We start from the raw sequence: 27,427 nt of genomic DNA, 5'->3' as shown, positions 1-27,427 counted from the left end.
CCCGCTGTTCCCTCGGGGTTTTGGGGCAGCTCCTTAACCCCCCGCCCAGAGCAGCTGCCTCTGTGACCCCGCTCCCGAAACTCCCGAGCACTGCAATGCAGCACTCGCTGCCCGGCCCGAGGTGCCCCCAGCCACCACCACCACCACGCCAAACCCCCCGGGGGGGTCCTACCTCACCCTCCTGTCCGCCCGAAACTTCAGCATGGTGCCGGGGCCCTGCAGGCTCAGCTCTGGCTGCCGGCTCCCACCATGGCAGTGGTGGGCGAGGGGGGTCCCGTGCCACCCACCGCCCGGCTACGGCGCACGTGCCATGGGTGCCACACTGGCAGGGGGGCACCGGCGACGTGCCACAGGGCTCGATGTCCTCTCCTGGCAGTGGCAGCCCCCCGAGCCCTGCGCTGGTGGCATCCGGCAGCGCTGGGGCTCGTGGCTGCTGCGGTGGGTGCTGGCAGCCCCGGCGCAGCGCGGGTTGGCGAGCCCTGGAGCGCGGCAGGCAGCCGGCAGGCGATGACAGGGACAAACAGCTCCCGCTCGCGTCCCCACGCAGAGGAGAGGCGAAGGGCAGCGCTGCACACGCCGCCTCCCCCAGCCCAGGTGCAGCGTCGGGGAGAGGCGAGCGTGCAGGAGAAGGGCGAAGTGGGGTGGGGGCTGCTGGTCCCTGTCTCCCCCCCAGCCCCTCGCCCCTCTCCGGCACCGAGCGGTGCAGGGGGTGCTGCCTGAGGAGGGGAGGGTGCCGCGGGGAGGAAGGCGCTGAGCCGGCGCTGCTGCTGCTGCCCTGCATTCCCTGGCTGCATCCTTATCCCTTCCCCCTGCTCCTGTCCCCAAACCCTCCCCGCTCCCCCCCCCTCTTGCTGTGCCTCCATCCCTTTCCAGGTCACCCCAGGGAACAGGATCAGCACCAGCATCGACCAGCGCCGTACAACCCAGCAGCTTCGGGGGGGGGAGACGGGGCCCTGCAGGGTGCCAGAAGCAGGGCTCCGGCACCCCCAGACAGGATTTGGGGCGCCCTCAGCCCCCTGGCAGGTGAAGGGGGGAGCCCAGGGGGCAGGATTGGGGGTGCCCAGCCCTCTTCCTGGGCACGGCGCTTTGAAAAGGGAAAGCAAACGCATCGCGGCTGTTATGATAATGGACTGAAATGTCAGCGCTGCCTTCCCTCCCCTCCGGAGAAAGCTCCAAAGAAGGAAGCGGAGCGCAGGCAGCCAGCTGGCCTCCATCACGCCCCGTCCCCGCTCCGCCACGGCCCCGGGACCACCTCGGGACACCAACGCAGCCCGACGCACCGCTCAGCACGGCGCCAGCACCATTGCATCATTCACCTGCTCCTCCCCAAAACCAGGACCTGGAGCCGCAGCCTGCCTCGTCCCTCAGCCCGCGGCGAGCTGGAGCAGTGCCGGTTCCCAGCCTCAGCGCTTGGGGATGCTCCCACCGCTCCCCGGCCAGCACAAGTGGCCCCTGTCCCTGCCAGGGGGCCGGGAACCACGTCACCAGCGCTGCCAGAGGCTGTGCCAACGCAGCTGGGATGGCAGCTCCCGAAGCAGCCACACGCACCTGTGTGGGGCACCCGGTGCCGAAGCCGCCCTCGGAGGCGTGGAGGAGCCGAGCGGCGCGGCCGCTGCCCCCCTTGCTGGCATCCTGTAGGTGTGAGGAGAAACCAGCCCGCTGCAGCGCCCACGGGCAGTGCCTGTCCCTGGGACGTCCCCACGTCCTCGCAGCAGCTCCCCAAACCCTGCCACCCGCGGTCAAGGTCCCCCAACGGCCCGTGGACGCGTGCCAACGCGCCGCCGCCGCGTGCCAAACCTGGGGCTCACCCGATGGCGGTGCCAACAGGAGCCACCAACGTCCCCTCTCCTCGCCACGCCGGGGTTTCACCTCCTGTCCCCTCCCCGTCTGCACCGAAGCGGAGCAGAGCCACGCTCAGGGGTGACTCCAGCAGCCCTTAACCCGGGTTCAACCCTGGCGTTGCCAGCTTGCAGCAGGCGCCGTCCCCGCTGCCCAGCTGGGCTATTTCACGCTGAGCAGCGCCCGGGGGTGGTCATGGACACGGCCCCCCTGCAGCAAAGCAAGCAGACACGCTCCTGGGCTCTGAGCAGCAGCTCCAGGGTGGGAGCTCCCCCAGACCTCCCAGGAGATAAGAGCCGGGGCTTTTCCTTGGGGTGAGCATCAAAGCAAAACCCTCCAAAATCTCCCCTTCATTTTTTTTTTCTCAAAGGTAGGGAGCAAGGGAAGGGAGTAAAGGCGGTAACTGGAGAACAAACTTTGTCTGGGTGCTGCTGGTCTTCCCCCTCCCCAAAGTTAAAGTTTGCTGAGCGCAGGGAGGACAACTCCACCCTTTCCCCAGGGGGAAAACCCTCCTGGCTCCCCGCTGCCCTTCCTGCGACCGTGAAGGTCACCGCTCCCCAAGCGCTTGCAAACAAGGGCTGGGACGTGTCCAGGAGCAAAACCTGAGGACCCTGCGGTGGCCGAGGCCCTGCATGGCTGCATCCCTTGCTGGCATCGCCCTTCGGTGCGAGCAGCAGCGGGCACAACCCGGCCTCGAGAGGCAGGAAAGAGGCAGGAGATGCCGGGCGATGCCAGCCTGCACCCGCGGGCAGGAACCACGGGCGGCTGGGCTGGCTGGCTCTGCCTGGCGGGGCAGGCACGGGGCACACTCAGCAGCAGCTGGCTGGCTTCCTGGCAGCGATTTTTCCTCGGAATTTCTCTGCAGCCCATCCCTTTCCTCCCCAGCTGCCTGCTCAGGGTGGTCAGGACCCTTCCTCGCCCATAGCTGGGTGTGCGAGGCCCCTCTCCATTGATTTTTTTTTGCACGCACAGGGCTCCGCACCAACCTCAGTGTCTTGTCTGCTCCGCAGCGAGTGCGCAGGGGCTCAGGGGGTGCGTGACCCCATCTCGTGCTGCTCTCATGCAGTGGGAGAGCGTCGGGGCTGCAGGCTCTTATCTGCACAGCCAGGGAGCTGGAGGAGAGCGCAGCCTCTCCGCCCAGCCCCAGGAGCCTGCCAAGCGCTAAATCCAGAGCAGAGCTGCAGGAAGGGGGGTCCCCGGCCCCCCTCCTCTCCACCAACCCGCCCAAGGTTGGGCTCAACCCCTCTGAGCGCTCCCAGCCGGCTAAAAACATCCCCCAGCTCCCAGGCTGGCTGCGCGCCACCGGGAACGGAGCACCTTGTCCTCCCACGCCCCAACCCGAATTTCAGCTCCGCACGCGCCTCCACACCCCCCCGGCCCCCGCCCCACGGAGGGGCCCGGTGTAAACCTGGAGCAGCCACACTCGGTTCCGAGAGCGGCTCGGGGGCGAGCATCCAGGCGGCTCCCAAGCGAGAGGGGCTCGCGTGGCTCTGGGCCAAACACGCCCTGCGTTTTGGCCTCCTTCTTCTGTTTTTCTAGCCCTTTCTTCACCTCTCCCTCTCCTCCGGAGCCACATCCCTCTCCTCCGAGCGAGGCAGGGCTGAGCCCTTGAAATCTCTTTTCTCCTAGGAAGCAGCGAAGCCGCAGCACCCGTGGGGTCGCCCCGGCACCCGTGGGCACCCTGCAGGGAGGTGGGAGAGCAAACCGCCCCCCCCTCGACTTCCAAGGGCAGGAGCAAAGGGCTTTTTTGGGAGCAAAGCACCTCGAAACGCACCAAGAAACGAAGCCTTTCTTCTCTCCTCCGCGGCCCCATGGTGCAGCCGGGAGCACAAAGGAGAGGCTTTGTCTGCGAGGAGTCGGTGACACCCGGGGGAGATTTATTTTCCCCCCAGCAGTAATAAAGCCGCCTCTCCGCACACATGGAGCTGCCCCGCTCGGGGCAGGGAGTGCAGCGGGCTGGCTGCGTGGGCTCTGCTCCGCGCGTTGGCCGGTGCAGCTTTTCCTCGGGATGCAATAAAAATGAAATAATTTTTTTACAAAATTGAATTCTGCAGGCGCAGCAGCGGCCCTGCAGCCAGGGGACAAGTGCCAGCGGCTCCTCCGCTGCCTCTGCACCGGGAGAGGCCGGGGGAAGGCAGCGGGACGGGGCCGCCACGCAGCTCCTGCTGGCTGCCGGGAGCAGGGGGGGCAGCCTGCAGCCACCCCACACCCCCCCCCCGGAGCTGATCCAAGCGGGATAAAAGAGGGACGTGAGCGCTCCCGGCGTCCTGTGCCAGCCCCAGCCCAGCCAGCAGCCCGGGTCACAACCCCGTGGGAGGGGAGGCAGCGCAAGCGGACAGGAATTCGGCTGAACAAATGGAAGAGCGGGGACTCGCCGGCCAGGAGCAAAGCCGACGGGGAGAAGTTTGGGAAATGCTGCTCTCAGCGTTTCTGAATTCCCCCGTGCTCACAAGCTATGCGTGAGGCCGGCTAGCTCGGGGCCCTGTGGAGAGGGAGAGAGGGGACGGCAGGGAAAGGGGACAAGGCTCTGGGGACAAGAGGAGACGGAGGCAAAGACAGGAGGGCGAAGCTCCGTGACCCCCCCGGCCTGCACCACCACCACGGGCTCTGCAGAGCCTTGTGGGCGCTCAAAAACAGCTCTGGGTGCGTGGCCACGCGCGGAGCTTCCTCCCCTACCCACCACCACGCTGCCAGCTGGCCGGCGCCCCGCAACCGATGCGCACGGCTCCGCGCGCCGCCGGCTTTTCCTCCGTAACCAAATCCATGCCCTAATCCCAGCCCCGCCGCCCAGCTGAGCAAGCGTTTCCGGCACCGCCGAGGCAGGGACGGGGGCCAGCAGCCCAGCGCAGCCCCCCCCCAGCTAATGACAACAAGCTCCTGGTCCTGCTGGTCCTGGCTCAGCACGGGGACGCAGCCGAGCGGTGCCTGAGTCCCCCCTGCCCGCAGGCACGGTCCTGCCGTGCTCCCCGTCCATTTCTGGGGTGCAGCAGGGGGGGAACCACAAGGCTTAATTTTGTTTTCTGCCCCATCCTGAGCCAGGAGCTTCTGAAAAGGGTTCTCCAAATGGAGGTGGCCACCGTGCGCTTAGGGTGGCTTCAGCCCTTCGGCACCCCCTGACCGTGCCGCGATGCCGGGTGGGAAGGGAGGGTGCCAGCACCCATCCTCTCCGCCACCTCGCCCCGGTGACAAACCGCACACGTCAGTGGCCACCAGGGCACCCAGGCAGGGAGCACTGCGGCTCAGCACCCGCCACCACCCAGAGCTTCCCCAGGCGGCACCCACAGGGGCTCAGCACCCCCTGCTCAGCACCCTCCACGCCGAGGCCAGGCCAGGCTTTACCCGCGGCTCCTGCAAAACACACCCTGGCTGTAAATCCCCGCGCAAGTCCCCTGGGAGACGTGAGCGGAGGGAAAGCACAAAGCCTGAGCTGGATCACGCCCGCAGGACCAGGGCTGGCAGAGCCTGGGCAAAGTCCCCTGCATGAGGACGGCGGCTCCTGCACGCCCACAGCCCGCAGGGTGGCCCCGTGGCACCCAGCCCCCTGTGGCACCTCACCGCCACCGCACAGAGGAGGGGGCCCTGATGGGGACGTCCCCATGGCTGGGGTCCGAGGGTCCCTGCTGGGGGTCGGAGGGAGGCAGAGCCCCCTGGAAGGGGCAGGAGAAGCCCCCAGCAGCCTCAGCACTGCTGGCTGGCTGGGAGCACGGGGAAGGCAGGGGATTTCCAGAGAACAAAGCGGCTGCTGGCAGCCGGCATCGCCTGCGGCGGGGGGGAGCAGTCCCAGGGAGAGGAGTCCGGCAGAAGCAGGGCAGTTTGTGTTTGATCTCCCTGGAAACTCCGGGGCCAGAAGGGAGAGGGAAAGGCATCGCCCAGAGGGGCAGCCCGGATGAAATGTGGGAGGCGCAGGGCTCGGTGCGGGCGCAGCACCGACAGCACCCGTGGGGTGACGCATGGGGAGCGTCACGGCGGGGTGACAGCAGCGGGGTGACAGCAGCGACCTGGGGCTGGGGCAGGGCAGGTGGCAGCTCCGTGTCCCGGCAGTGCCAGGTGCATTGCCCTGCTTCAGCCACATCCCTCCTCTCTGTTTTGGGGTGCACACCGCCAGGCTCCCAGAGCCCCCCGTGCCTCCAGGATGGGGCAGCTCCCCTGAAATGCCACCAGCCCAGCCCCCTCCCCAGCCCCGGGGGGGGGTCTGTCAGCCTGGAGGTGACCCAGCAGGGGTCAGAGGGGATGACAGCAGTCGCGTGGACCCATACAATTGCCCACCCAGGCACTCGGGGCAGGGGCTGGACGTGCTGCTGGCACCCCGAGCGGCACCGTGGCAGGCACCGATAGGCACGGGCAGGGCACCCGCGTGGGCGAGCGGCCACGAGACATCAAGAACATTTATCAGCAATCCTTCAGCCTCCCGCACACACACCACGGTTTGCCCTACAAACCTGGAATCGCTCTGGCTCTGCAGACCTCCCCCCTCCCTCAGCCCGGGCTGGGGACACAGCAGGGATTGGGGTCACCACTCGGGGCCCAGCTTGGTGCTGTGGGCAGACCGGGGGGACACATCCCCTCCTGGACACCCCCTCTGCCAAACTGATGCACGAACGTGGCCACAGAACCGCATGCCAGCCCCATCCCCGAAGGATTTAACCCCCTCTCCAAACCCTTCACCAAACCACTTCCAGTGCGCAGAAATACCTGTCTCAAGCGATCGCCGGCACGAGGCAGCAAAACAAACCGGAGCCGAGCCCCTCCTCGGGCAGCTCAGGTCATGAGTGGGGGATTATGGCACCGGGGAAATCCTTTGGGGCCGGATCCTCAGCACCCTCTAGGGCCAGCGCAGGCAGTAATCACGGCAGCATCCCGAGGGTGACAGCCACGGCGGCACGTCGCCTGTCACCCCGACGGCTGCCCTCGGTCCTTGGCCGCAGACAATGGCCCACGTGTGCCACCGGGGCTCAGCACCAGCACCGCACACACCGGTGTCACCGCACGCCCCGGTGTCACCGCGCGTCCACGCCGCTCGCCGACGCCGGCGGCTCTGCCGGTGGGTGGTTTTGTGCCGAGCCCTGGGGACGGCGGTCGGTATCAATCATTAAACAGCCACCTCAGCCTTAACCCCATCGGCACCGCCTTGCTCCAGCCCCGCCGTGGGCAGGTTGCCTCGGCTCACGGTGCCCCAAAAGTCCCCGGGATGTCACTGCAGCGCTGACGCTGGGGGTGCAGAGGGGCTCCCGGGGGGCTCTGCACCCCCAGGGGTTTGTGGCCATCTCTGCAGCACCGAGCAGCTTCATGTGCACAATCCTCTCATCTCCTCGCTCTGTAAGCTGTATTGCAGGGGTTGCAAAGTCCTGTGTCTGTGCACCCCAAGCTGCTCCGTGTCCCCGATCAGTGCTGCCTGTCCCCATGCAGCCCCGAGGGCTGTACCCTGCCTCTGTACCCAGCTCAGCCAGCAGCAGCCACCCCATGGGGCCAGACCTGCTGGGACTGGGGATGGAGAGGTCCTGGAGCTCCATGAGCAGCATTTCCAAGGAAATCCGGCGGCTGCAGCTTCATCCGAGCGTGTTTACAGCCCAGCCACAGCTCCTGGCTCCTGCAGCCGTGCCGGGGCCAGCTCAGCTCCCGGGGCTGCTGGCCGAGGGGCCACGATGCCAGCGCCCATGGGGGCAGGAACAGAGCACCCAAGGCGCTGCCAGCACGGCCTCGGTGAGCAGCTCACTGCTGGGAGAACAGAGCCAAAACCGTGCCCACGGCTCCATGCCGGGCAGGGCGCTTGTCCCTGTTAGCTGCAATAAGGACCAGGCACATCGTTGGGGACAGGGTTAACCCAGCACGGCAGCAACATCTCCTCCCCGCACAGCCTCCCCAGGCAGGGGGGAGAGGACGGACACACGTCCCCCCCCCTCACCTCTGGCTGTTACCTGACCTGCGAGCGGCTGAATGATTAACCTTGGGTCCCCCTGACACCGGCGGCCCCGAGCATCCTGTGCCAGGCCCCAGCACACCAACACCTCGCTCTCGGCACGACATCTCCGCATCCCCCTGCGGCCCCAAAATGGCACAGAAGAAGCGCAACCCATGGAGGAGACCCCCCAGGACAAGGGGGCTGCTGCACCTCCGTCCCCATCCCCATCTCTCCCCATTGCTCAGGATAACGGAACAAAGACCCCCGTGCCCAACCCATGCTGCCCAGCGCCGGCACAGCCGTGGCTCTGCGGGTACTCACAGCCCCCCTGGCACAGCAGCACATGGATCAGGGTTTCGGACGCCGACACGCAGCAAATTTCGGCTTCTCCAGCAGCTCAGCCCCGGCTGCGGCCCCGGGGGTGTCCGAGCTGCGAGTGCTCAAAAATAGCCACGGCCAAACATCTGCACGGCACCACCCCGCGCGGGCTGGAGAGCGGAGGGCTGCTGGAGGGATGGTTTTAATCAAGATACAAGCCCATCAAATGGCTCAAAAAGCCACAGACGGGAGTGAGCTGTAAATGCGCGCAGATGCAGCGGCTGATAAGATCTGCCTGCAGCCGGGGCTCGGCTGCGATGTGCGCGGCCCCTTTGCATAGGGGCAGGGCTCTGGGTTTCCCGTTCCCGTAACCAGGCTGACTGCTCCCATCGGGCTGCTTCACCCCCAAAATGCTCGTGGCTGCCTGCGGGTGGGAGCTGCCTCCTTCCCCGGACCCGCCGGGAGCCCCTGGCACCCACCCCACATGGGGCACCCATGGGTGAGGAGCCTGACTAGGGAATCGTGCGTGGGGTGGCCCCACAAACACCCAGATGGGATGGGGAGCCTCCAGCTCCTTACAAACCCCTCGAGCTGTCGGTATTTTGGAGGTGCAACGCCCCCGGCTCTGGCGCAGGGTGCAGGAAGCGTCCCTCCTGCTGCCAGCAGTGGGGTTTGAAGGCTCTGCCCTAGGGGGCTCCTCTTGGGGTGCAGCACGAGCCCCAGCCTGGGGGCGGTCAGACCCAGGAGGTTTCCCCACAGAAACCCTTGATTATTTTGATCTAAATCACAAATTCTCTGCCGTTCCCTGTCGGATCTCCCGGAGACCCCTCAATTAGGGAAAAGCACTCGGGCGCACGAGCAGAGGGTGTGCTCAGACGGATGCAAGTCACCCCCGCAGCACCCCAGGGTGCTGGGGGCACGACGTGGCGCATCGCTCTGCCAACACCACCCCCACCGCAGCCCCGTGTGGCCTCGGTGCATCGCCCACCCCTCGCTCCTCCTGCAGAAGGGAGGACGGGCGCTTCCCGCGCGGATTCGGGTTCGGGGAGGCTTTGGGGCCGCGAGGCTGCCACCGCTCTGCCTCGTCCCCAGCTCGTGGGCTGCACCACGCTGCTGCCAGCCCTCCGAGTGACTCAGCGGCTGCTCTGCGCCCCGAGCACCCACAGTCAAGCCCCGACGCATTCGGCGCATTCCTGGCATAGCCGGCTGTGCCGGGCCGGCGCGGCGCCGAGCCCCACACCTGCCGCAGCGGTGAGGTGGGGTGGAGGCTGGCAGCGCGCTCGGGTCTCTGTGAACAGGCCCGCGTGCCCCTGGGCTTCTCCACGCTCTGCTCGCCGCGAGACGGCCGCATGGCCCCGGGGGGATTTACCCCGAGCAGGAGCAGGTCAGAGCCTCGCTGCCTCCTGTGCCGTTGGGGTGCCATCGCGTGCCACCCAGCAGCACGACTGCTGTCCCGGCTGCCTTCCTCGTGCAAAACCACGCTCCCCTTATCTTCTCGCAGGTGCGATGGCAGAATACGGGGAAACTCGGTGTTTTTAGGGCTGATCCTGCGCCTCCGCAGGCCCCAGAACAGTTTGTAACCGCGCTGTGACGCAAGAGCGCACGCGTGGCGGTTGTGCAAGTGCATTGCGCCAAGCAGCTCCCAAGGACGGTGCGGGCAGCAGCTCCAAGCTGCCCGGCCCCATGCGGGGTGGCCGAGGCTCTCAGTCCCTGCAGGCACCCACAGCCCGGCTCGCGGCTGTGGGGAGCATCCCGAAAGCTCGATGTGGGTGCCAGAGGGTCTGCAATGCTCGCAGCAGCCCAAATTGCTCCCAGTGCTGAGGAACAGCCACCGCAGGAGCAGAGCGTGGCACCTCCAGCACAGCAGCACCTGCTGCATGTCCCGGTGCTGCCACCCTGTCACCACCAGCCCCAGACCCCCGAGATGGCTGTGCATGTGTCCGTACCGCCAGCCCCTGTGCCCAAGCAGAGCAGGAACCAAAAGTTCCCCAAACCCGGCGGTTTGTTTATAAACAAACAGATTTCGGCCCAAAGCAAACACACAGGGCCAGGCTCGGGAGCTGCTCTGCTTGCCAAGCTCACCCCTGCGGTGGCTGTCCTCTGTGGGGACATGGAGAGGGACACGGGGGACATCACCAGCTGCCCTGCCCGTGCAGCACCGGAGCAGAGATAAATCAGAGCGCTCTGAGCAAACCCCAGCAGCCCCACAAACCGCAGCCTAACGAGGCGCCTCCCGCTGCTGATAAGTCTCCGGCACGGCCATCAGGGGCTGCCAGACCCCTGGGATGAGTGGAGGACCCAGGGAGAGCGATCCTCCTCCCGTATCTTGGTGGAGAAAGCAGTGCTCCAGCACAGCTCGGACGGGCAGGTCCGGCTGGACACCCTCAGTTCCTATCAGTGCTGCAGAGAACTCGCTCATCACCACCACGGTGCAGCCTGCAGGTGAAACAACGCCGAGCTCGTTGCGTATCCAGCCCTGAACCTCCTCCACAAGCCATTAAACACCCGGGGAGCCTGGGGTTGAGCCCGGCCGTTGCCACCAGGACCGGCTCAGCAGCGGTGCCGGTGCTTTGGGATGGCCGGGCCCCGGTTTATTGCCATCTCCAGCCCTCCACACCCCGGTGTCCCAGGGCCGTGGCTGGGGCAGGCGGGCACAACCTGCTGGTGAATCACAGCCGGTTCCCAGCACCCCGACCACATCCTCACCTGGGGAAAAGCACAAAATCTGCCGGGGGAAAAGCAAAGGGAAAAGCACAAAATCTGCCGGGGGAAAAGCAAGCGCTTCGTACCCCCACGGACCGGACCCTCAGGATCTCCTGTGTTGGTGCAGAGGCAACACAAGGCTGGGCTGTCCCCCTGTGCCACCAAACAGCCCGTCCCTTGTCACCCTCCCGCTGCCGCCCCCGCAGCAGAGTGGCCGCCGCGGGCGGGTTTTGCAGCGCGGCGTCGGCTCTGCAGAACGAGCTCTTCCCCTGAATGAAGTTTAGTCACCGCGGGATGTTTCCAATTGGAAACCAGGACAGTTCCAGGCTGAAGGCGAGCCAGCTTTCCACTTCCCAGAAATCCCATTTGCAAGCGAGCCTCCTGCCAGTTCCCCTTTCTCCCCCGGCATCGAGTAAATAAATACAGCCCCGGCCCTCCCCGTGCTGAGGCGGGGAGGTGCAGCGCTCCGGGCTCCGTCTGCAGCCCTGCACAGCCTCCGTAGCTTCCATCCCCATCCTGGGGAGGCTGCAAACCTCCTCCCGGCCCCAGGCAGGGGGGTGACAGCCTGGCAGGGACCTCGGTGCCTTGAGCCATGCCCGGGGAGGGAAGCAGGACAGGAGTTGTTGAGCTGGGGCTGGAGCCGGCGGTTGCGCAGCCTGGATGCGTCCCGTGGCACCGCACCTGCCCGCAGCATCCCCCCGAGGAGGCTGGTGGGGGCTGGGGAGTTGCATCAGGTTTTGTCTCTGTCCCAGTGGAGAGGAGCCAGCCTGGTTATCGCCCTCCACGAGGAACTGCTTGGCTCCGGGGAGACGGCGCTGGGAAGAGCCCAGGGGCTTGTGCCGGGTTTCCAGAGGGCAGAGATGGGCCGATACGGGTGGGAAGAGCAGCCAGGCGCCCACCTGCACCTCGAGGCAGCCCAGCAGCTGCTGCTTCCCATGGCTTTGTGTCCGTGGTGGATTTCCTCCAGCTTCAGGAACAAAAAAACTGCACAGAAAGAGGAGCCGCTCGTCCTCCTCCGTGCCCACGCCCAGCTGCCTACTCCGGAGAATTGTTAGGGTTGTGCATGGAGATTTGGCTGAAATTTGTGGCCCGAGAGGTGAGGAAGTCACTGCGAATCAAGGGATTGAACTGAGAGGTTTGGATTTAACGCCCCAGGAGACCAGTAAGTGGAAGAAAGCCAGCCGTGCCCTGGGCTTGCACAGATGGACCGTCCCTCCCCGTGTGTCCCTCCTGCCCCAGCAGGACGGAGCAGGCTCTGTGCAGGGACAGCAGAGCTGACGTGCTACACCAGCCATTGTCAGGAGCTGCTAATGATCCTTCCTTGTCACAGAATTAATTAATTAGTGGCCCTGCGGCACTAGGACGGAGCGAAGGACGTGCCTGCCAGGAGGAGGGAGCGCTCTGCTCCAGACCACAGCCTGGTCCTTCACCTGCAGCGTGCTGTCAGCAGGGGAGGAAGGAGCAGGACGGTGCCAGGATCAGTCCCAGCTACGACCCCCTCCACCCTCCAGCACCGCAGAGCAGCGGGGAGATCGCTCCCACCCCCAGGACATCCCCACGCGTGGCTGGGAGCAGCCGGATGGAAACCACAGCCGTACTGCACCGCCCAGCAGCGGCACCCACCTTGCTGGTGGCTGCTCCCTGCCTTATCTCGAGAGATGGGAGGAGAGACACGGTGACAGCTCGGCCACCTGCTCCAAAACACAGCTCGCTGCCACGGCCCTGGAAGCGGATTTGCTGCCACGCACAACCCAGCTGCTCGTGGACGGACACGGAAAAGCGGGACAGGTCTCGGGGCAAATCACCACGTCCCCGGCCACGCACACCCAAGGGGCAGCCCAGCAGCTGAGGAGGGGATTAATCCCCCAAATGGCTCAGCTCAAGGCAGGGTCTGGCTCTCCTCAGGCTTCAGAGCGTGGCAGAGAGCAGGGGCACAGCCCTTCCCTGCCCAGCACGCGCGCAACGAGCCGCCACGGGGGCAGGATCCCTGCCCGCATCCTGGCTGCGAGCGGAGCCGTGCGTACGCACAGCGTGCCCGGCCCTCTCAGCTGCCTCTGCCCCACTCCCGGCCCTGCCAACCTTATCGGCGCCACCGCACCTTCCCTGCAGCTCCCCACAAGGCTCGGGTTTAACCCCTGGCAGAGTGCAGCCCGGCTTTCCCACGCACACCGGTGCCGTGCCAGGCGGGACGCGCTGCCCGCCCGTGGGCACGCTGCCTCCAACTTGCTGCTATTCAGAGCTACGCTTGCCAGCCCCCTCCCTACAACCCCCCCACCCCATATGTGCCCACCGGTGTCAGCTCTGAGCCCTTCCAGTGCTTCTCCAGCAGCTCTGCAGCCATCCTCCAGCAAAGCCCAGCTCGCTGGTGCCCCGCAGCCGCACAGACCCCTCCGGCACCCCAGCCCTTTTGCTCCCGCCCTGGGGGGCTCCTCCTCCATCCCCAGGTCCCACCAGACCCCCCAAATTCAAACCAGGCTCTGCGCCCCTGGCCGGCTCACCCTACCTGCTCACCGGGAGCCGCCGTGCCGGCGCGGGGAGGGCGGTGGGAGCGGTGCCGAGGTGGGGAGCCCTGGGGAAGGCGGGGAAGGGGGAAGCAGCAGCCGCCTCGGAGAGCCGCCACGTCCAAACGCTGCAAGGACTGATAAGCGAGGGCTGAAATCTGAGCCTGCAGGTTGGCTGCCTCCTATATAAACAGGCGCTCGCACACACACACACCCCCGTGCGCGCCGGCTCTCACGCCACTCCCGCCTGCTCCCGGCCACGCCAGGCGCTCGCCAGCCCTCCACTGGGGATGGCCGCGCCACTGAGCCCCCACAAATACTTCCTGAGCCCTCCACCACCAGTCCTGGCCCCAAAGGTGCTGGCTCAGGCTCAAAGCAGAGCCTGGCGCTGGTTTATGTCATGCTTCAGATGTGTTTTCATTCCTCGGGCAGCTCTGCCACCGGGCTCCGTGCTCGCGTCGCAGTGTGACTTGGGGAAGGGGCAGGGAGCCCGTGGTGGGCACTGGCTGGGCACCGCCTGCCTGGATGCTAAAATCAGCAGCACAGGAAAAGAAAATGGTGCGTTTGTAACCTCGTGCTACAGGACAGAGGGGCTCAGCACTGTGCTGGATAAACACAGGGGGTGCCCTTGCCCTTGGTCACGAGCCATTTTGCATCCCTCATTTGGTTGAGCTGGGCAGCGGTGCCACATGCGTCTGCCACGACAGCTCTGGTGCCGCAGAGCTTTTGGCTCACCCCTGGGGTCCGTGCCCACGAGCGTCCCCACTGCTTGGTGCCCTCAGCAAACCCTCTGCTTGCCAGGGCTTCTGCGGCCAGTAACCAGACCGCGGCCATCCTGTGCCACCGCGGGACTTCCTCGTGCCAGCGCCAACCCGGCCGTGCTTCCTGCAGCAGGAGGAAACTCTCGAGCAGACAAAACCCGGCCCTGTTTTTCCCAATTCTCCAGGCTCACCTGCAGCCCAGAACTGGGGCAGCCACATACCATCGGCGAGGCTGGGCTGCACGCTCGGCTGCTTGCTTCATCCCCGCACCTGCCTGCGGGGCGAGCGGGAGCGGGGCTGTGCCGTGCACCCCGCTGGGGGACGTGGGGCTGGTCCCGGGCACTGCCCTGGGGAACTGGGAGTCCTGAGGCTGCTCTGCCTGCTGGGGGAGAAGCCGACCCTTGGCACCTTGGCACGGGGAGGTTCTTTGTGGCCATAACCACGGCGACCCCACCATCCCTGTGCCGGGAGCACGGTGCTGAGTGGGGTGCACGAGCCCAGCCCAGGTTTTTCCTGCGCTCCCCGAGCTCGTGGGGCTGGATCCAGCTGAGGATCCTGTCGCGGGTGTAACGAACCCGAAGGAGCCCTGAGCCAGCTTCCCCGCCCCGGTTGCACAAGCGGCCGCGGGCGCTGCTGCGGCGCAAACAAAAACAGCCTGTTTACGAGCAGGCAACACCAGGGGCCCCACAACCTGCCTCCTCCTCTCCCATCGCCCCACCTGATCGCAGAGACGTGCCGGTGTCCCTGCTCCGCCACCAGCTCCCATACACCCAGCACCCTGCACACCCAGCACCCCGAGCTGTTCCTCCCCCCCCTCGCCCCAGCAGCCCCCCGTCGAAGCGCTGCCGTGGCACCAGGACCCATCCCCGCGCAGCACCCTGACCCCAGGATCTTGTGACAGTTCTTTGGGAGAGCAAATTTGCCTTTGGAGCGCTGAGCTCACGCTGGGCGCGATGGGGATGAGACAGCCTCGGGCAGGGATTTAATTCCCAGGGCCGCTCCACGGGACTTCGACCCTGGCTGAAGGGCTGGGGTGGGTTTTTTTTTTGGATTTTGCTTTTGCTTAAAGAGAACAAGAGATGGGGTCGAACCTTGTGCACCCTTCCCATCCCTGGAGTTTCTGTGCCACACAACCAAAGGAGTATCTTCCCCCCGGCAGGTGGGAGCTGCTTCATGCTCCTGGTCGTCAGAGAGACAAATTTGGGGGCACCCTTACTGGTACCCCAGCCACCGAGAGGGAGTTCAGCCGCCCCGTGCTCACGCTGCCTGCCCAGCACCAGCACAAAGCATCAGTTCCCCCAGACAGCCCCTGCCTGAACCCAAGGTCCCCCTTATCTCCAGGACAAGCATGTCTGCTGATAAGCCCAGCACACGGAGGATAAGATAAGGCTCCGAGCAGCCTCTCTGCTATCAAAAGCCCTCCCTCCAGTCTGCGGCACGGGGCAGCCGCTGTCCCACCGCGCTCCCCCCCCAAGGCTGAGGGGCGCTGCGCAAGGTCTTGGCATCCACACCCCAAATTCTGCCCCCTCTCACCAGCACCGGGGCTGATCCCTGCCCCTTCCAGCCATGGGGTGGGCTCAGGTCACGATCAATGATCCCAGTGGAGTGGGACCGAGTGCCCCACGCACCCCATGGACCCCCCTGGCAGCCTCCCATGGCGGTGCCCCTCGGATGCCCGCGGTGGGAAGCACTCACCGGCCCCCGCGGCGCGCACGCAACCTCTCATTTAGATGAGCTTTAAAAGATTCATTAGCTTCACACTCCAACAGTTGCTCGTTGTTTCCAAATAACAGCATCTATTTGATTGAGGAAAGAGAAGGGGGGGGGGGGAGGAAAAGGCACACGAAGCACACGGCAAAGCAAACAATTTGTCTCAGACAACCTGGCAGCGGCTCCACCTCGGCGGGGAGAGGCACGCAGCGCGCGGCCGCGCTGGGCTCGCAATAAAAACTGGAATTGCTAATCATCCCTGCTCAGCCGGCCTGAAAGAGGAGATGCTGCCGAGGAAAGCAAAACCCCCAAGAGCGAGCGTGGACTTCACCTGACCCCACCTCGGCCGGCCTCTCCTCCCGGCTCCTCTCGCTGCAGAGGAGCTGCCCAAAAATCAGGGCACGAGCATCCCTTGGGGGGGAGCAACACAGGGCCGGAGGGCGCAGAGCCAGCCTGGCCTTTAAAAGGAGCAGGATTTGGAAAAAATAAAAACAAAGAAGACCCAAACAACCCCTTTCTCTCCACGCTTGTTTTTGCCCGGTGGCATCCATGGCTATAAATACCCGGCACGCTCCGTTCCGGACGTGGCAGCTCCGCTGTGCCCAGCGGCACCCTCTGAGCCCGGATTTGGGAAGGGGCCCCTGTTTGCCTCTGCCACTTCTTGTGGTTAAAAACAGAGCAGGGTGCCGGGAGCTCACCCAGCAGCACCACAGGGGCTCCGGGATGGGGAGGGGACGGTTTTGTCCCCAGCAGTGCCAGCCCCCAGCAGTGGGATCGGGCACGGCCGGACGGCCGCCAGCCGGGAGGCGGCGGTGCCAGCGGGGACGGGCAAGGGCGGGTGGGAGGAAATCCCCAAAAGGGCCCCGGAGGCAGAGGAGACGGTGCCAGGAGGGAGTGAAAGGCAGCGCTGGTAGGTGCCAGGGCTCCGTGCCAGCCTGGTGCCAGCGCTTCGGGGACGCACGGACGCAGCCAGCCCCCAGTACCCCCCCCCCAGTGCCCCTGGCTGGGAGGAGCGGGGCAGGAATGGGATGAGGAATCCTTTTTCCAGCACATCCTGCCCCAGATTTCCCCATCCCGCCCCCGGGACGAGGGGTACCCGCCCCTGGGGACCCTGCGGAGGAGGAGGAGGAGGTCGGGGTTTGGGGTGCAGCCCAGGCTGGGGAAGCCCTTTGTAAGCGCGGCCCTGCCGCAGGATTGCACCTCATTACAGAGCAATTACAGAATAATTATCCCACGGGAACGCCCAAACCCCGATCAGGAAATGGGGCTGCTGGGTGCCAGATCCTGCACGCGTGCACACCCAGAGCCCAGGAAACCTCGGGAGCACAGACAAGATGCAGCAGAGAGGTGCTGGGCCTCAGAGGGTGCTCCCGGCTTAAATCCCACCATGCAGGCTCCGTGCCTCAGTTTCCCCACTTGTGCACGGGTTGTCCCCTAGCTCTGCATCCACAGCATCCTCTGAGATCCTTTCCTTTTTGGGGCATTGCTTTGGCTCTACTTTAGCCAGCGTGCCCCCATCTCACCCCCCACTGCTCCCCAGCATCCCCACGGGCGCTCTGCCCACTTCTCAGCGACCCCAAACCCTCCACGACGGGGACAGCCCCTAGGAGCAGGTGAACTTTAACCACACACAGGACATTCCTGCTCCCCTCCGGCACGTCCCTTATCTGCGGAGAGCTCTCCCAGGCCCGTCTGCAGCCCCGAGGAGGAGGCCAGCGGCCCTATCTCGTGCCCAAGGACGTCGGGAAAGGGGACGGCGTGCGGGGCTGGCGGTCACGGGAAGGATGGGACCCTCTGAGCCAGCATCGTCCCCGGCTCCATCCACCCCGAGGGACCCACAGCACCTGAGCCTCCTGCGATGGAAGCAGGGACAAGGTCACGCCAAGAGCAGCCAGCAGGGAGGGGAGGCAGGGACGGGGACAGGACGCGAGGCAGCGGCGCTGACGGCTGCTGAAGGGGCTGGCATCTCCCGGCACACGGGGAGAGAAGCGAAACGAGCCCTCTCCTCCCCTGCGGGAACTCATCAGCGCGATGGCAGCTGAGCGGTGGAGCCCGGAGGCCCCGGCGTTCGCACGTAGCTCTCGCATCCTTCATCTCCCTGACAAGCGGGAGAGCAGCCGGCAGCCAGAGCCGGAGCTCCGGGCGGCCCCCACGAAAGGTCACTGCCTTTGCACATTCACAAAACACGCATTTAGGAAGAAAAAAAAAAAAAAAAGAGGAAGAAAAAGGAATCCCACGCTTGCACAGAGGATCTGGAGGATGCGCTGCAACAAGGAGACCGGCGTGGGTTGAAGGAGCCAGCGTGGGGCTGGGGAGGGGGGGGGTGCTGGGACCCTGCTCTGCTCTACCCCAGTGCCCCCGGCCCCGCAGTCTGGCACCGAGCGATGGAAATCGTCAGACGCACGCGAAACTCGCAGATTTGTATCTCCTGATTTGCTTCCTGGGCCCTCAGGGTGCAATCGCGTTTTCAAATTCTCCGGAAGAATAAAGGCTGGAAAATGAGTTTCAGTGCTCAGAGCAGCTGGCCCCGGGGAGCCTGCCATGCCCCGAAAAACTCCCTCAGCAGGAGGGGGCAGGGACCCCCCCGGCACTGCGGGACTTTGGGGTGGGGGTCCTGGGTGGGGACCACGCACACGGGGCAATGTCACCTCCTCTGTGCCCCAGTTAGCAAAGCTGGGTGGCCACGGGACAGCCTCGGCTCTGGTTTTGCCCCGCAGAGGCTGGTGATGCTTCAGGGCTCCCCCGTGGGAGCTGGCAGCGTTGTCTCGCTGCCCCAAATACCCCGCTCCCATCCTGCACCCCCTGCTCCAGGCACCCGAGGGATGCCAAAAGCGCAGCCCTGCCACCTCCAAACCAGCCAAGGATTTTATAAACCACTGGAAGGGAACAACTGCAAAGCCAGGGGGGATTCACCTCCTGTGAACACAGATCGTGGTGCACGGGGGGAGGCCGGGATGAGGCCCCAGTGCCTCCATCCCCAGCGAGACCCACTCAGCCTCAACACAACCAACAACGCCGAGCCTGCTCCGGGCTGCGGCCAGGCTCACCCTCACCACCTGTGCTGGGAGAGCCCTTTGAACCCAGCCCGTGTGGGGCTGTAATTAGCCCTCACCTGCCGGATCACATCACCGCACCACGCACCCACCAGCTGGAGCTGCTGGAACTCAACACCCCCAAACCCTGCACCCCTAAACCCTGCGCCCCCAAACCCTGCGCCCCCAAACCCTTTCGGGTGCCCGGCACGGGGCTGCTGGGGGGCAACGCGTCGGGGTGGAGGTTCCCAGCTCCTTCCCCCTCGCCCAGGATGCTGCGCCCCAGCACCGGTGCCTCGGGCACACACACCCCGTCCTCGCCCGGCGCCGAGCGGCGTCCCCTGGGGGGGGCCCAGCACCCAGCGAGGTGCTGAGCCCGGCGCACGGCTGCTCGGAGGCGCGGCGCCCGGCCGGTGCCCCGGGATGGGGGAGCGCGGTGCCGGCACCCAACCGGCCCAGCCGGCTCAGGAGGCAGCACCCGGTGCTCCCAGACTGGTCCCGGCTGTTCTGCCGGCTGCCGGCCCCGAGCACGGCACATTCCTGGCGGATTTGGGGTGGGAGCTGCACCCGTAAGGCCACCGCCGCGGGGCTGAGCCCACTGGGGCTGTGCAGCACCCAAAAAAAAACAAAAAACAGAGCATGGGGCTGAGGTGGCAGCAACCCCTCGACAACCACAGCCGTGGTGCGGGGTGACCCTTACCTGGCTGCCAGCAGCCGGGGAGAGGCTCCAGGCCCCGGTGGTGCTGAGCTGCCCGAGCTGCCGTGCTGCTGCTGCTGCTGCTGCTGCTGCTTACGTAAGGAAGGCGAGGAGGGGAACGCCGGCTGCGAGTCCCTGGCGACTGCAGGCAGGAGGAGAGGAACAGCAGCCTCTGCTGCTCGGCAGGCGTGCACGGCTCCGGCAGCAGCAGGAGATGGGTGCCGGAGCTGCGCGCCGCGGGAGGATGCGGGTGCACGGCCAGCGTGCGGGAGGATGCTCTGCTCCATCACTGCGCGAGCCCCCATCCCTTATCCTGAGCTCCTTCCCCAAAATAAGGGGGCTGGGGACGCTGTGAGGATGGGGAGGGGAGGTGGTGGCAGAGCAAGGGGCAGCCTGAGCCCTGTCTTGGCTGGATCCTGCCTCCCTGCTCCGAGAACAAAGGGCTGCGCCGCACAGGTTCTGCCGGCCACTTAATTACCAGCGGGACCCGGGGGCTCAGAGCAGCCCAGCTGCATCCGAGCCGTTCAGCAGCAGCGAGGTGAAACCCCCCGCCCTGAAGGACACAGCAGCAGGGGGCAGCTTCGTCGAGACCCTGTTAACATGGGGGCATGGGGAGGGATGGAAAAAAAAACCCGAGCTGTGCCAGGATGGAGCAGTGGGGCAGGCAGGGAGCAGCACCCACAGCCCCGGGCACGGCAGCGGGGAGATGAGGCAGCGGCGATCATGGACATGGAGCGGGGATCAAGGGCACGGCCCAGGGATCATGGAACAGGGATCATGGAGCAGGGATCATGGAGCAGGGATCACGGACACGGCGCAGCGTGTTTGGAGCAGGGCGGCTGTCTGTCGACGGGACGCCAGGCGCGCACAAAAGCCGTCTCATTATCCCCTAATTAGTGCTTTGCCAACTCCTGCAATTAACACCCATGCGAGCGGCTGCTGTTGAAGTAAACAGAGGGTTAGAAGCACCCTGGAGCCCCTTGGGGAGCCGGGGGACCTGGCGGGGTGCAGCCCACCCAGCCCCAGAGCAGGCTGCGCGGAGCGGTGGCACCCTGGTGGGGCTGGGGGCTCTGCCTGCTGCCCACCAGCGTGCCCTGACCTAAAAGTGTGTCCCCCCACCGTGTGTGGCAGCGGGGGCAGAGGCTTTCCCCTGGCTCAGGATGGGTCTCAGGGCTCCGGGTGAGGTGAGGGAGCCGCGCAGAATTCCTGCTGCTGCACCAGCAAGGTGTTTATTCAAAAGCCGTCTCCTTGGGAAACATCAAAGGCGAGCCATCAGCCAGGTCTTAAATGGCCTTTCTCCGGCTGACCCAGAAACACGGATCAAGAGCTGTCTCATCCCTTAATTGAGAAGTTGGTGACTTTGAATCTTTATTAAAGAGCTTTGCTGAATTCACAGATTAAGGCCACAACCGGCCGCTGCGATCACCCGACCTCACCCAGCAGCTGCTCGCCCCGTGCAGCGCGAAAGCTGAGACACAACCAAAAACCACACTGAAAACCAGGAGAAAAAAGAAAAAAAGAAAAAAAAAAAGAGAGAAAAAAAAAAAAAAAAAAGAAAAAGAAACAAGAAAAAACCAGCCTTTCTCATAACCCAAACCCCAACCCAACCCCAGGAAGTTTTGGCTCACGCAAGGGCCTCAGCGCACCCCCAGAACCACCGCGGTGCTGCCCATGCCAGCACCGGGCTTCCCCGAGCAGCCACGGAGCTGTCAGATGCTGGGGAAAAAACAAGGCTAAAGAGGAGCCGGCGCATTCCTCCCTGTGCTATTTCTGCCTGCTGCGGATTATCGTGTTTCAAGCTAGGGCAAACAGACGGGGGGATGCTACTACAAATGCCGGAGCGGGAGAGGGCACGGAGAGGAGCCGCGTTTTCCCCTCCAGCGAGCAGAGACAGGCAGGGGAGATCCCCAGCCGCTTCCTGGGGGCACAGATGGAGAAGGAGAATAAATAAAAACAAAACCAAACCAAGCCCCAGCCCGGCTGCTAAGGGTTAAGCTGGCCTCGGTGAGGGATTAAGCCCCGTGCTGCCCATCTGGGCGATGTTTGCACCAACCCTCCCGTGCCAGGCCTGGCTGCACTGGGGGCTGGCGGGGGGCCAGCGGCGTGCACGGGGGGCACACGCACCCGCACGCACACACACACGCACTGCAGAGGCTGGGGTGATGCTGCTGCATCTCCCCCAGGAGCAGGGAGCAGCCCGGGGACGGCACGGCCACCGGCTGCCCAATTTCTTCCTCCTGCAGCGCCGGGCACGGAGCTCGGCCACCCGCCTGCGCCTGCCCCTGCCTCCTCTGCCTCGGTCCCCGAGCCCTGCTGCTGCTGCTCCCGACGGTTTCTATGGGAACTCGGCAGGAAAACACGGTTTTCCAGCGAGGCCAGCGCCAGCCTGGCTGCCCGAGCCCACGCGGCGAGCTGCGCCAGCACCGGGCTCGCCTGCATCGCCAGCACCCCGTGCCGCTGCACCTCGCTTCGCCCGGGGAGGGCTGGGACCCCCGACCCCAGCCCCGAGGGGATGCAGAGAGCAGCGATGGGGTGCCTGGAGCTGGTGCAGCGGGACGGCCAGCTCCTCCCCGGCATGGGATGGAGGCACCCTGCTCGCCCTACCCCACACTGGACAAAGCAGGCAGAGCCCCGGTCGCAGGGCTTTGCGCTCACCCTGTGATTTTTAGCAGACGCTCAGGAATGTTAATGCCTCGTCTGCCCCTTCTCCAAGAGTCCTAATCCCAGCTCTGGCTCCCTGAGGGGCTGGGGGCAGCACCGGGGGGCTGCAGAGGAGGGCTGGGGGCTCCATCGGGGCCTGGTGGGGAAGCCCCAGTCCTCCCAGAACAGAGCAAAGGAGGGACTGGTGCGGCTGGGAGGGGAGCAGGAGCAATCCCTCCTGGAGAGCGGGGCGCCCAGCTGCTGCCCTGCACGTGGCCCCGGGATGCAAAGCAGGACGCAAAGGGCGATGCCAACCCCCTGCGCACGAGGAATTGGGAGAAACCGAGGGATGGATGCTGCAGAGCAGCACGCAGCGCCTGCCAACAGCCCCCCTGCTGGAGGGACCTCACCCCGAGCGAGTGCCACCGCCCCACTGCCCTCGGTGCCTGCCCCAGGGGGGGGTCCACACACCCCATCCCCACCGTGGCACGGATCAAACCACGCACAGGAGCCTCCTGCCCCACGGCACAGCCTCAGAGGGGGACGGGGACCCTGCAAAGAGGTGCCGGAGGGGCTGCGCCTCCCCTTAGCACCCTGGCGAGGTTTGGGGGGGGTGCCAGGGGGTGGCCAGCCCCAGCCCTTCCAGCGGCGCTGGGCTCAGAGGCGAGCAGACCCAGGTTTAACAGACTCGTGGCTCATTTCAGACGCACCATCATGTGATGCCAGGAGCAGGGCGAGCTCCTCCAGACCTGGCAGCAGCACCACAAAGCTGCGACTGACTGGCTGGGGCACCCACGCCGTCCCCGGCACCGCCAGACACCTAAAATGCACCGGGGGGCACCCAGCAAGCACGGCACCCGCCTGCTGCCCGCCGCCGGGGGGGCTCCTGCTAACAAGGGGGCAGCAAAAGGGAGCTGAGAAGCCCAGGGAAGCTCTCGGGTGCCCGGGGAGCACCAGGAGATGGCTCCGGCTCCGTCAATTTTATCCCATCCTGGCTGCCACCACGGCAAAGCGCCCGGCCGAGCCGTGGGACCGACCCCAGCACCCAGGGCTGGGGGGGGGACGCAGCAATCTGGGCCCCCAGCTGTGAGCATGGGGGTTTTAGGGTGCAGAGACCCCCCCCAAAAAAAATCCCACGTCTCTCCCAAAGCCCCTGCGCCGGGTCCAAGCCTGGGGGACCCCAAGGTGCAGCCGCGGGGGGGTTGGGAACACAGCAGGCACACAGCAGGCAAACGCGCCACGGGGAGGGCTGAGGGGGGGTCCCCGCATCTCACCAAAATCCCAGCGGGGGGGGGTGAAACCATGCACGGGGACCCTGTCCCCCAGCCCCTCCAAGAGCCAGGAGGTGCCAGCCCCTCTGGTGCACCCGGCGCTGGCCGTGGGGCACCATCGGGGCACCCCTGGGGGGCTGCGACCCCCCCAGCCACAGCACAGATCCCCTTATAGAGACCCCCCCCACCCTACAGCACACATCCCGATGGGGAAAGGATGCTCAGCCACCCCCCACCCCCCCAGACCCCCCTGGGGAGGAAGAGGAGGGGGAGGAAGGGCTCCGCGCCGGGGGCACTCACCGTGCAGGGTGGGCAGCGGCCGGGACCCCCCCCCTCCGCTGGTGCCTAGGGGGGGCTCAGCATCCTCCCGCTCAGCCCCAGCCCGAGCTGGAGCCGCAGCCCGAGCCCGAGCGGGAGCGAGAGCAGGAGCTGGGCATGCTCGGGGGCCGCCGAGCAGCACGTGATGCCGGGCTGGCACCCAGCAAAGCGGGGGGGCTCGCTCGGACCCCCCCGCAGCCACCGCACCGCTCCCCCCGGCATCACCCAGGGGGGCTGCACCGCACCGAGGCATCACCCCGAGGGGGGCCTGGGCCCTGCTGTACCCCCACCCCTATCCCTCTGGGATATCTGGGGGGTGCCCAGAGGATGTGCAGCAAAAAAGCAGCCACGGGGGGGGTCCCATGGGGCACAAACCCCCCCACCCCACAGCCCCAAGCCCCGCTCAGCCCCCCCGCCTCCAGCTGGGCTGGCGTGGGGAGGGAGGGGGCCCTCCAGAAAGGAAAACCCCACAGCTGCCTTCAATCCTATAATCCCACCATTAGCCACAAAGAATTAGGGGCTGAGGGGGGGGGGTTTCACTGGCTGCCCTGCATCCTGCATCTCCCCCTCCCAAGCTCAGAGACCCCACTCCTGTGAGTCCCCCCCCTCCTCCTCCCCAGTCCCTGTCCCCAGGCACCCCACAGCTCCCCAGGCACCCCCAGCTCACTGCGGGGGTCCCGCAGCCCGCAGCCACCCCCAGGAGCCACCAAACAGCCCAAGAAGCACAGGAGCAAAGGGGGCTTTTGTGGGACCCCCCCGGACTGGTGCAGGGCACCGCACCCCGTGCTGTTTGTCCCCTTCCCCCCCTGCACAGGGACCGCAGCCGCCCAGCGCTGCTCTGCCCGTCCCCAGCCCCGTCGCAGCCCAAGGGCGCAGACACAGCGGGGCCTTTTCTCCTCCTGGCACCATCCGGGCAGCGAGCCGGGGTGCAAAAGGGCCCTTTGTAGGCTCCTGGGTGCTCCTACAAAGGGCAGGAGCCGGCACAGCCCGGCCAGGGGGGAGCCTTTGGGGTCGCAGCCCCCCTCCTGCAGCCACGGTGCCGCCGTGCGTGGCAAGGCAGGGCCACGAGCAGCACGTGGGCAGCGTGGAGCAGGCTCTGGGCCAGATCCTAAAGCTCATCCCCATTGAGCACGGCCAGCTCGGGACCACCGAGCCCCCCTCTGCAAGGGCAGCATCCCGGAGGACCCCCCCTTGTTCTTTGGGGACCCTCCCCGAGGGCAGAGGCAGTGCCCGGCGCAGGGCAGGGGGGGCCGCCTGGCTCGCCCCCGTGTCCCCAAGCTCCCCAGGCTCTCAGCAGTGACATTTGCATCCCAAATGGGAGCGCGATGCGCACGGAGCAGGTCCTGCTGCCTGCGCCCAGAGCCCTCGGGTGGCTGCTGCGGCGAGGGGAGCGCGGGGGGAGACGTCTGAATTTGGCAGGGGGGAAACCTCCGTCTGCAGGGGGGTACGGGCGCTGCAGCACCGCCACCTCCGAGCCAGAGTCGAGAAGAAAAGGCTCTCATCAGCCACAACTTTGATTTTTTTCTTTTTTTTCCAGCTGCTGGTACCCGTGGGACTGCCACAGCAAGGGGCACCCCCCCATCTCCCATCTCACGCAGCAGCCCCATCCTCCAGCAAGAGATATCCCCAAACCTTCCCAAACCACACACGCCTTGGCTCTCCACGTGGATTAAACCAGCCCGGCAGGCGTTTTGCTATGGTCTAGGAAAGAGCAGGAGGAGCAGCACCCCAAAGGCTGCAGGACAAACCCCGCACCCTGCTCGGGAACAGCGTCCTCCGAGGCTGTAAAAACAGCACAGAGGGGACGGAGTGGCCGCCCCCGTCCCCTGTCACTTACTTGATGAAGTAGAAGCCCCCGTGCAGCGTGGTGTCCACCTCCCAGCCTCGGGGCAGCCCTGGAAGGACACAGCAGAAGCGGTGGTCAGCCTTCCTCGCCCCCACCTGCACAAGAGGGGAGCGTTGGGTCCCTCTCCCACCAGCGCTGGGTTTTGGAGGCTTCAAGGAGTCCTGCTGCAGAAGGGGGCTCTTAAGACCCCCCCGGGAACACCTCTCCAACCCCACTGCAGGGGTTACAGGGGCTCGTGCATCCCCAAGAGATGCGGCATCGCCTCGCGCCTCGTTTGAAGTCTCCCCCCAAAACCCAGCCCTGCTCTCCCAGCTGCTCGGGGGGCTCCAAGGCGTTTCTGGAGCTTTTCATCACACATCCCAAGAGAGGGTGGGGGGCACACAGGGGGAGCCGGGGCCCGTCCCTTACCGGCGCAGGAGAAGTGCCCACTCTGGACGGAGTAACCCGTGCTGGGGTGCACCCAGCTCGTGGACTTGGTCTCGTCGCTGTGAAAGACAAAGTGGGGGGGCAGTGAGCACCCCGGGGGGCTTGGGGAAGGCCCTTTGGTAGGGCGGGGGCTTGGCAACACAAGAAACTTTTTTTTTCCAGCCAAAGGAAAGGAAAAGAGCAGATTTTAGGGAAATTGGGGAGCGGCATCCAGCAGGCAGCAGCCGGGACAGCAGCGAGCCCCGAGAAGGGAGGAACGGGGAGCAAGCCGAGATGACCATGAGTGATAGGAAAGCACCTGGACACCGAGCCTTGCAGCAGGCAGGACCCCTTGCTCCCAGCCTGGATTAAGCCCCCTGGCCCCAGCAGCCCCCCAAAACCATGTGCCAAGCTGGGAGCGCAGCCCCCACCCCCAGCCCCGTCCCCGTGGCACCCCCGGTCCCACCAGGCAGTCCCGTACTTGATGAAGAAGATGCGCCCGTCCCCACAGACGCCGTAGGTCCACCTTCCCGGCAGGTCCAGCCACTCGATGTCATCGGCCATGGGGGCCAGCGGGCGTGGGGCAGCCCCGTCCTCCGCTCCCCGTTCGGCTCGGGGAGCGTGAGCCAGCTCCCGGTCCCCAACCCTCCTCCTCTTCCTCCTCCAGCAAACACTTGCTCAGCTCAGCCCTTCCACCCCGGGCTCTGTTTGCTGCAAATAACCAAGGAGGGAAGAAGGAAAAGAAAAAAAAAAAAAAAAAAAGGGAAAGAAAACCAAACCCATCAAGTTAACCCCCTCGGAGCCAGGCTGCCACCTCGCCCGCCAGCCGGGGTTCAGAGGGCACCTGGGCGGCAGCGGCGCAGGCTCCCCGGCTGCCTCTGCGGGGCTAGCCCATCGCAGCTTCCTCCCCTGCCTACTCAGTGTAATTACCGTCAATTAACTCCGGGTGAGTAATTATGGAGTTGTTCCTTCCCTCTCCTGTTCGTCTTAAACAATGTCAAATTCTTCTCGCCGTCTGATCTCGCAGCCAAGCAGAGGCAGTATGTAGGGCACCCTGATGATTATCTGCAGCGCTCGCGGAGCTGCCCAGTGGGTATTTGCTCTCTGCCTGTTCTTAGCCATCAATTAAACGTCTTTCAAGGGGAAAGGTGTGGTCTGGGAGGCACCTGGGCTGGGTGACTGTGAAGGAGGCAATTGCCCTCGTGCCTCAGCGGCGCCTTGTCCGAGTTTCTCATGGCACAAGCAGGAAGGAAGGCGCTCGCTCGGGAGGGGACGGAGAGGAAAAGGCAGGAGCCGGTCCCCGAAGGGGATTCTTCTGCTGAGCTTAAGCACAGCCCTCACTTCAGAGCTGTTCCCTGCCAGGATTTGGGAAACCACATCACCCAAAGCCTTGGGAAGGATTTTCTTATAATTCTTTGAATACCTGGGTGAGAAAAACGCGCCCGGCGAGCCCACCAGGAGAGCAACGGGACCACGGCGTGGCAGGG

General features: G+C 65.6%; 1 protein-coding gene across 19 annotated transcripts in view; it reads right to left on the bottom strand.

Moving 5' to 3' along the window:
• PLEKHA6 (pleckstrin homology domain containing A6) overlaps positions 1-26,758 on the bottom strand; it is a 45,607-nt gene extending 18,849 nt beyond the window's left edge. For 3 of the 19 annotated variants that reach the window (XM_072028612.1, XM_072028610.1, XM_072028611.1), the window contains exon 1: positions 19,464-19,856. In XM_072028612.1, the coding sequence (XP_071884713.1) occupies positions 19,464-19,765 (302 nt within the window). In that variant the 5' untranslated portion in view covers positions 19,766-19,856. Of the gene's footprint in view, positions 1-172; positions 819-6,531; positions 6,864-8,059; positions 8,155-13,262; positions 13,444-19,463; positions 19,866-23,671; positions 23,828-25,526; positions 25,585-25,943; positions 26,021-26,421 lie in introns of those variants that run through there. The other 16 variants (XM_038168351.2, XM_072028613.1, XM_038168361.2 and 13 more) reach the window with 16 other exon arrangements.
• Between the last annotated feature and the right edge of the window lie 669 nt (positions 26,759-27,427).

The sequence above is a fragment of the Anas platyrhynchos genome, chromosome 27, assembly GCF_047663525.1.
Source record: "Anas platyrhynchos isolate ZD024472 breed Pekin duck chromosome 27, IASCAAS_PekinDuck_T2T, whole genome shotgun sequence".
In the NCBI taxonomy this organism is placed as follows: Eukaryota; Metazoa; Chordata; class Aves; order Anseriformes; family Anatidae; genus Anas; species Anas platyrhynchos.
This window is presented reverse-complemented; position numbering and strand designations above follow the sequence as displayed.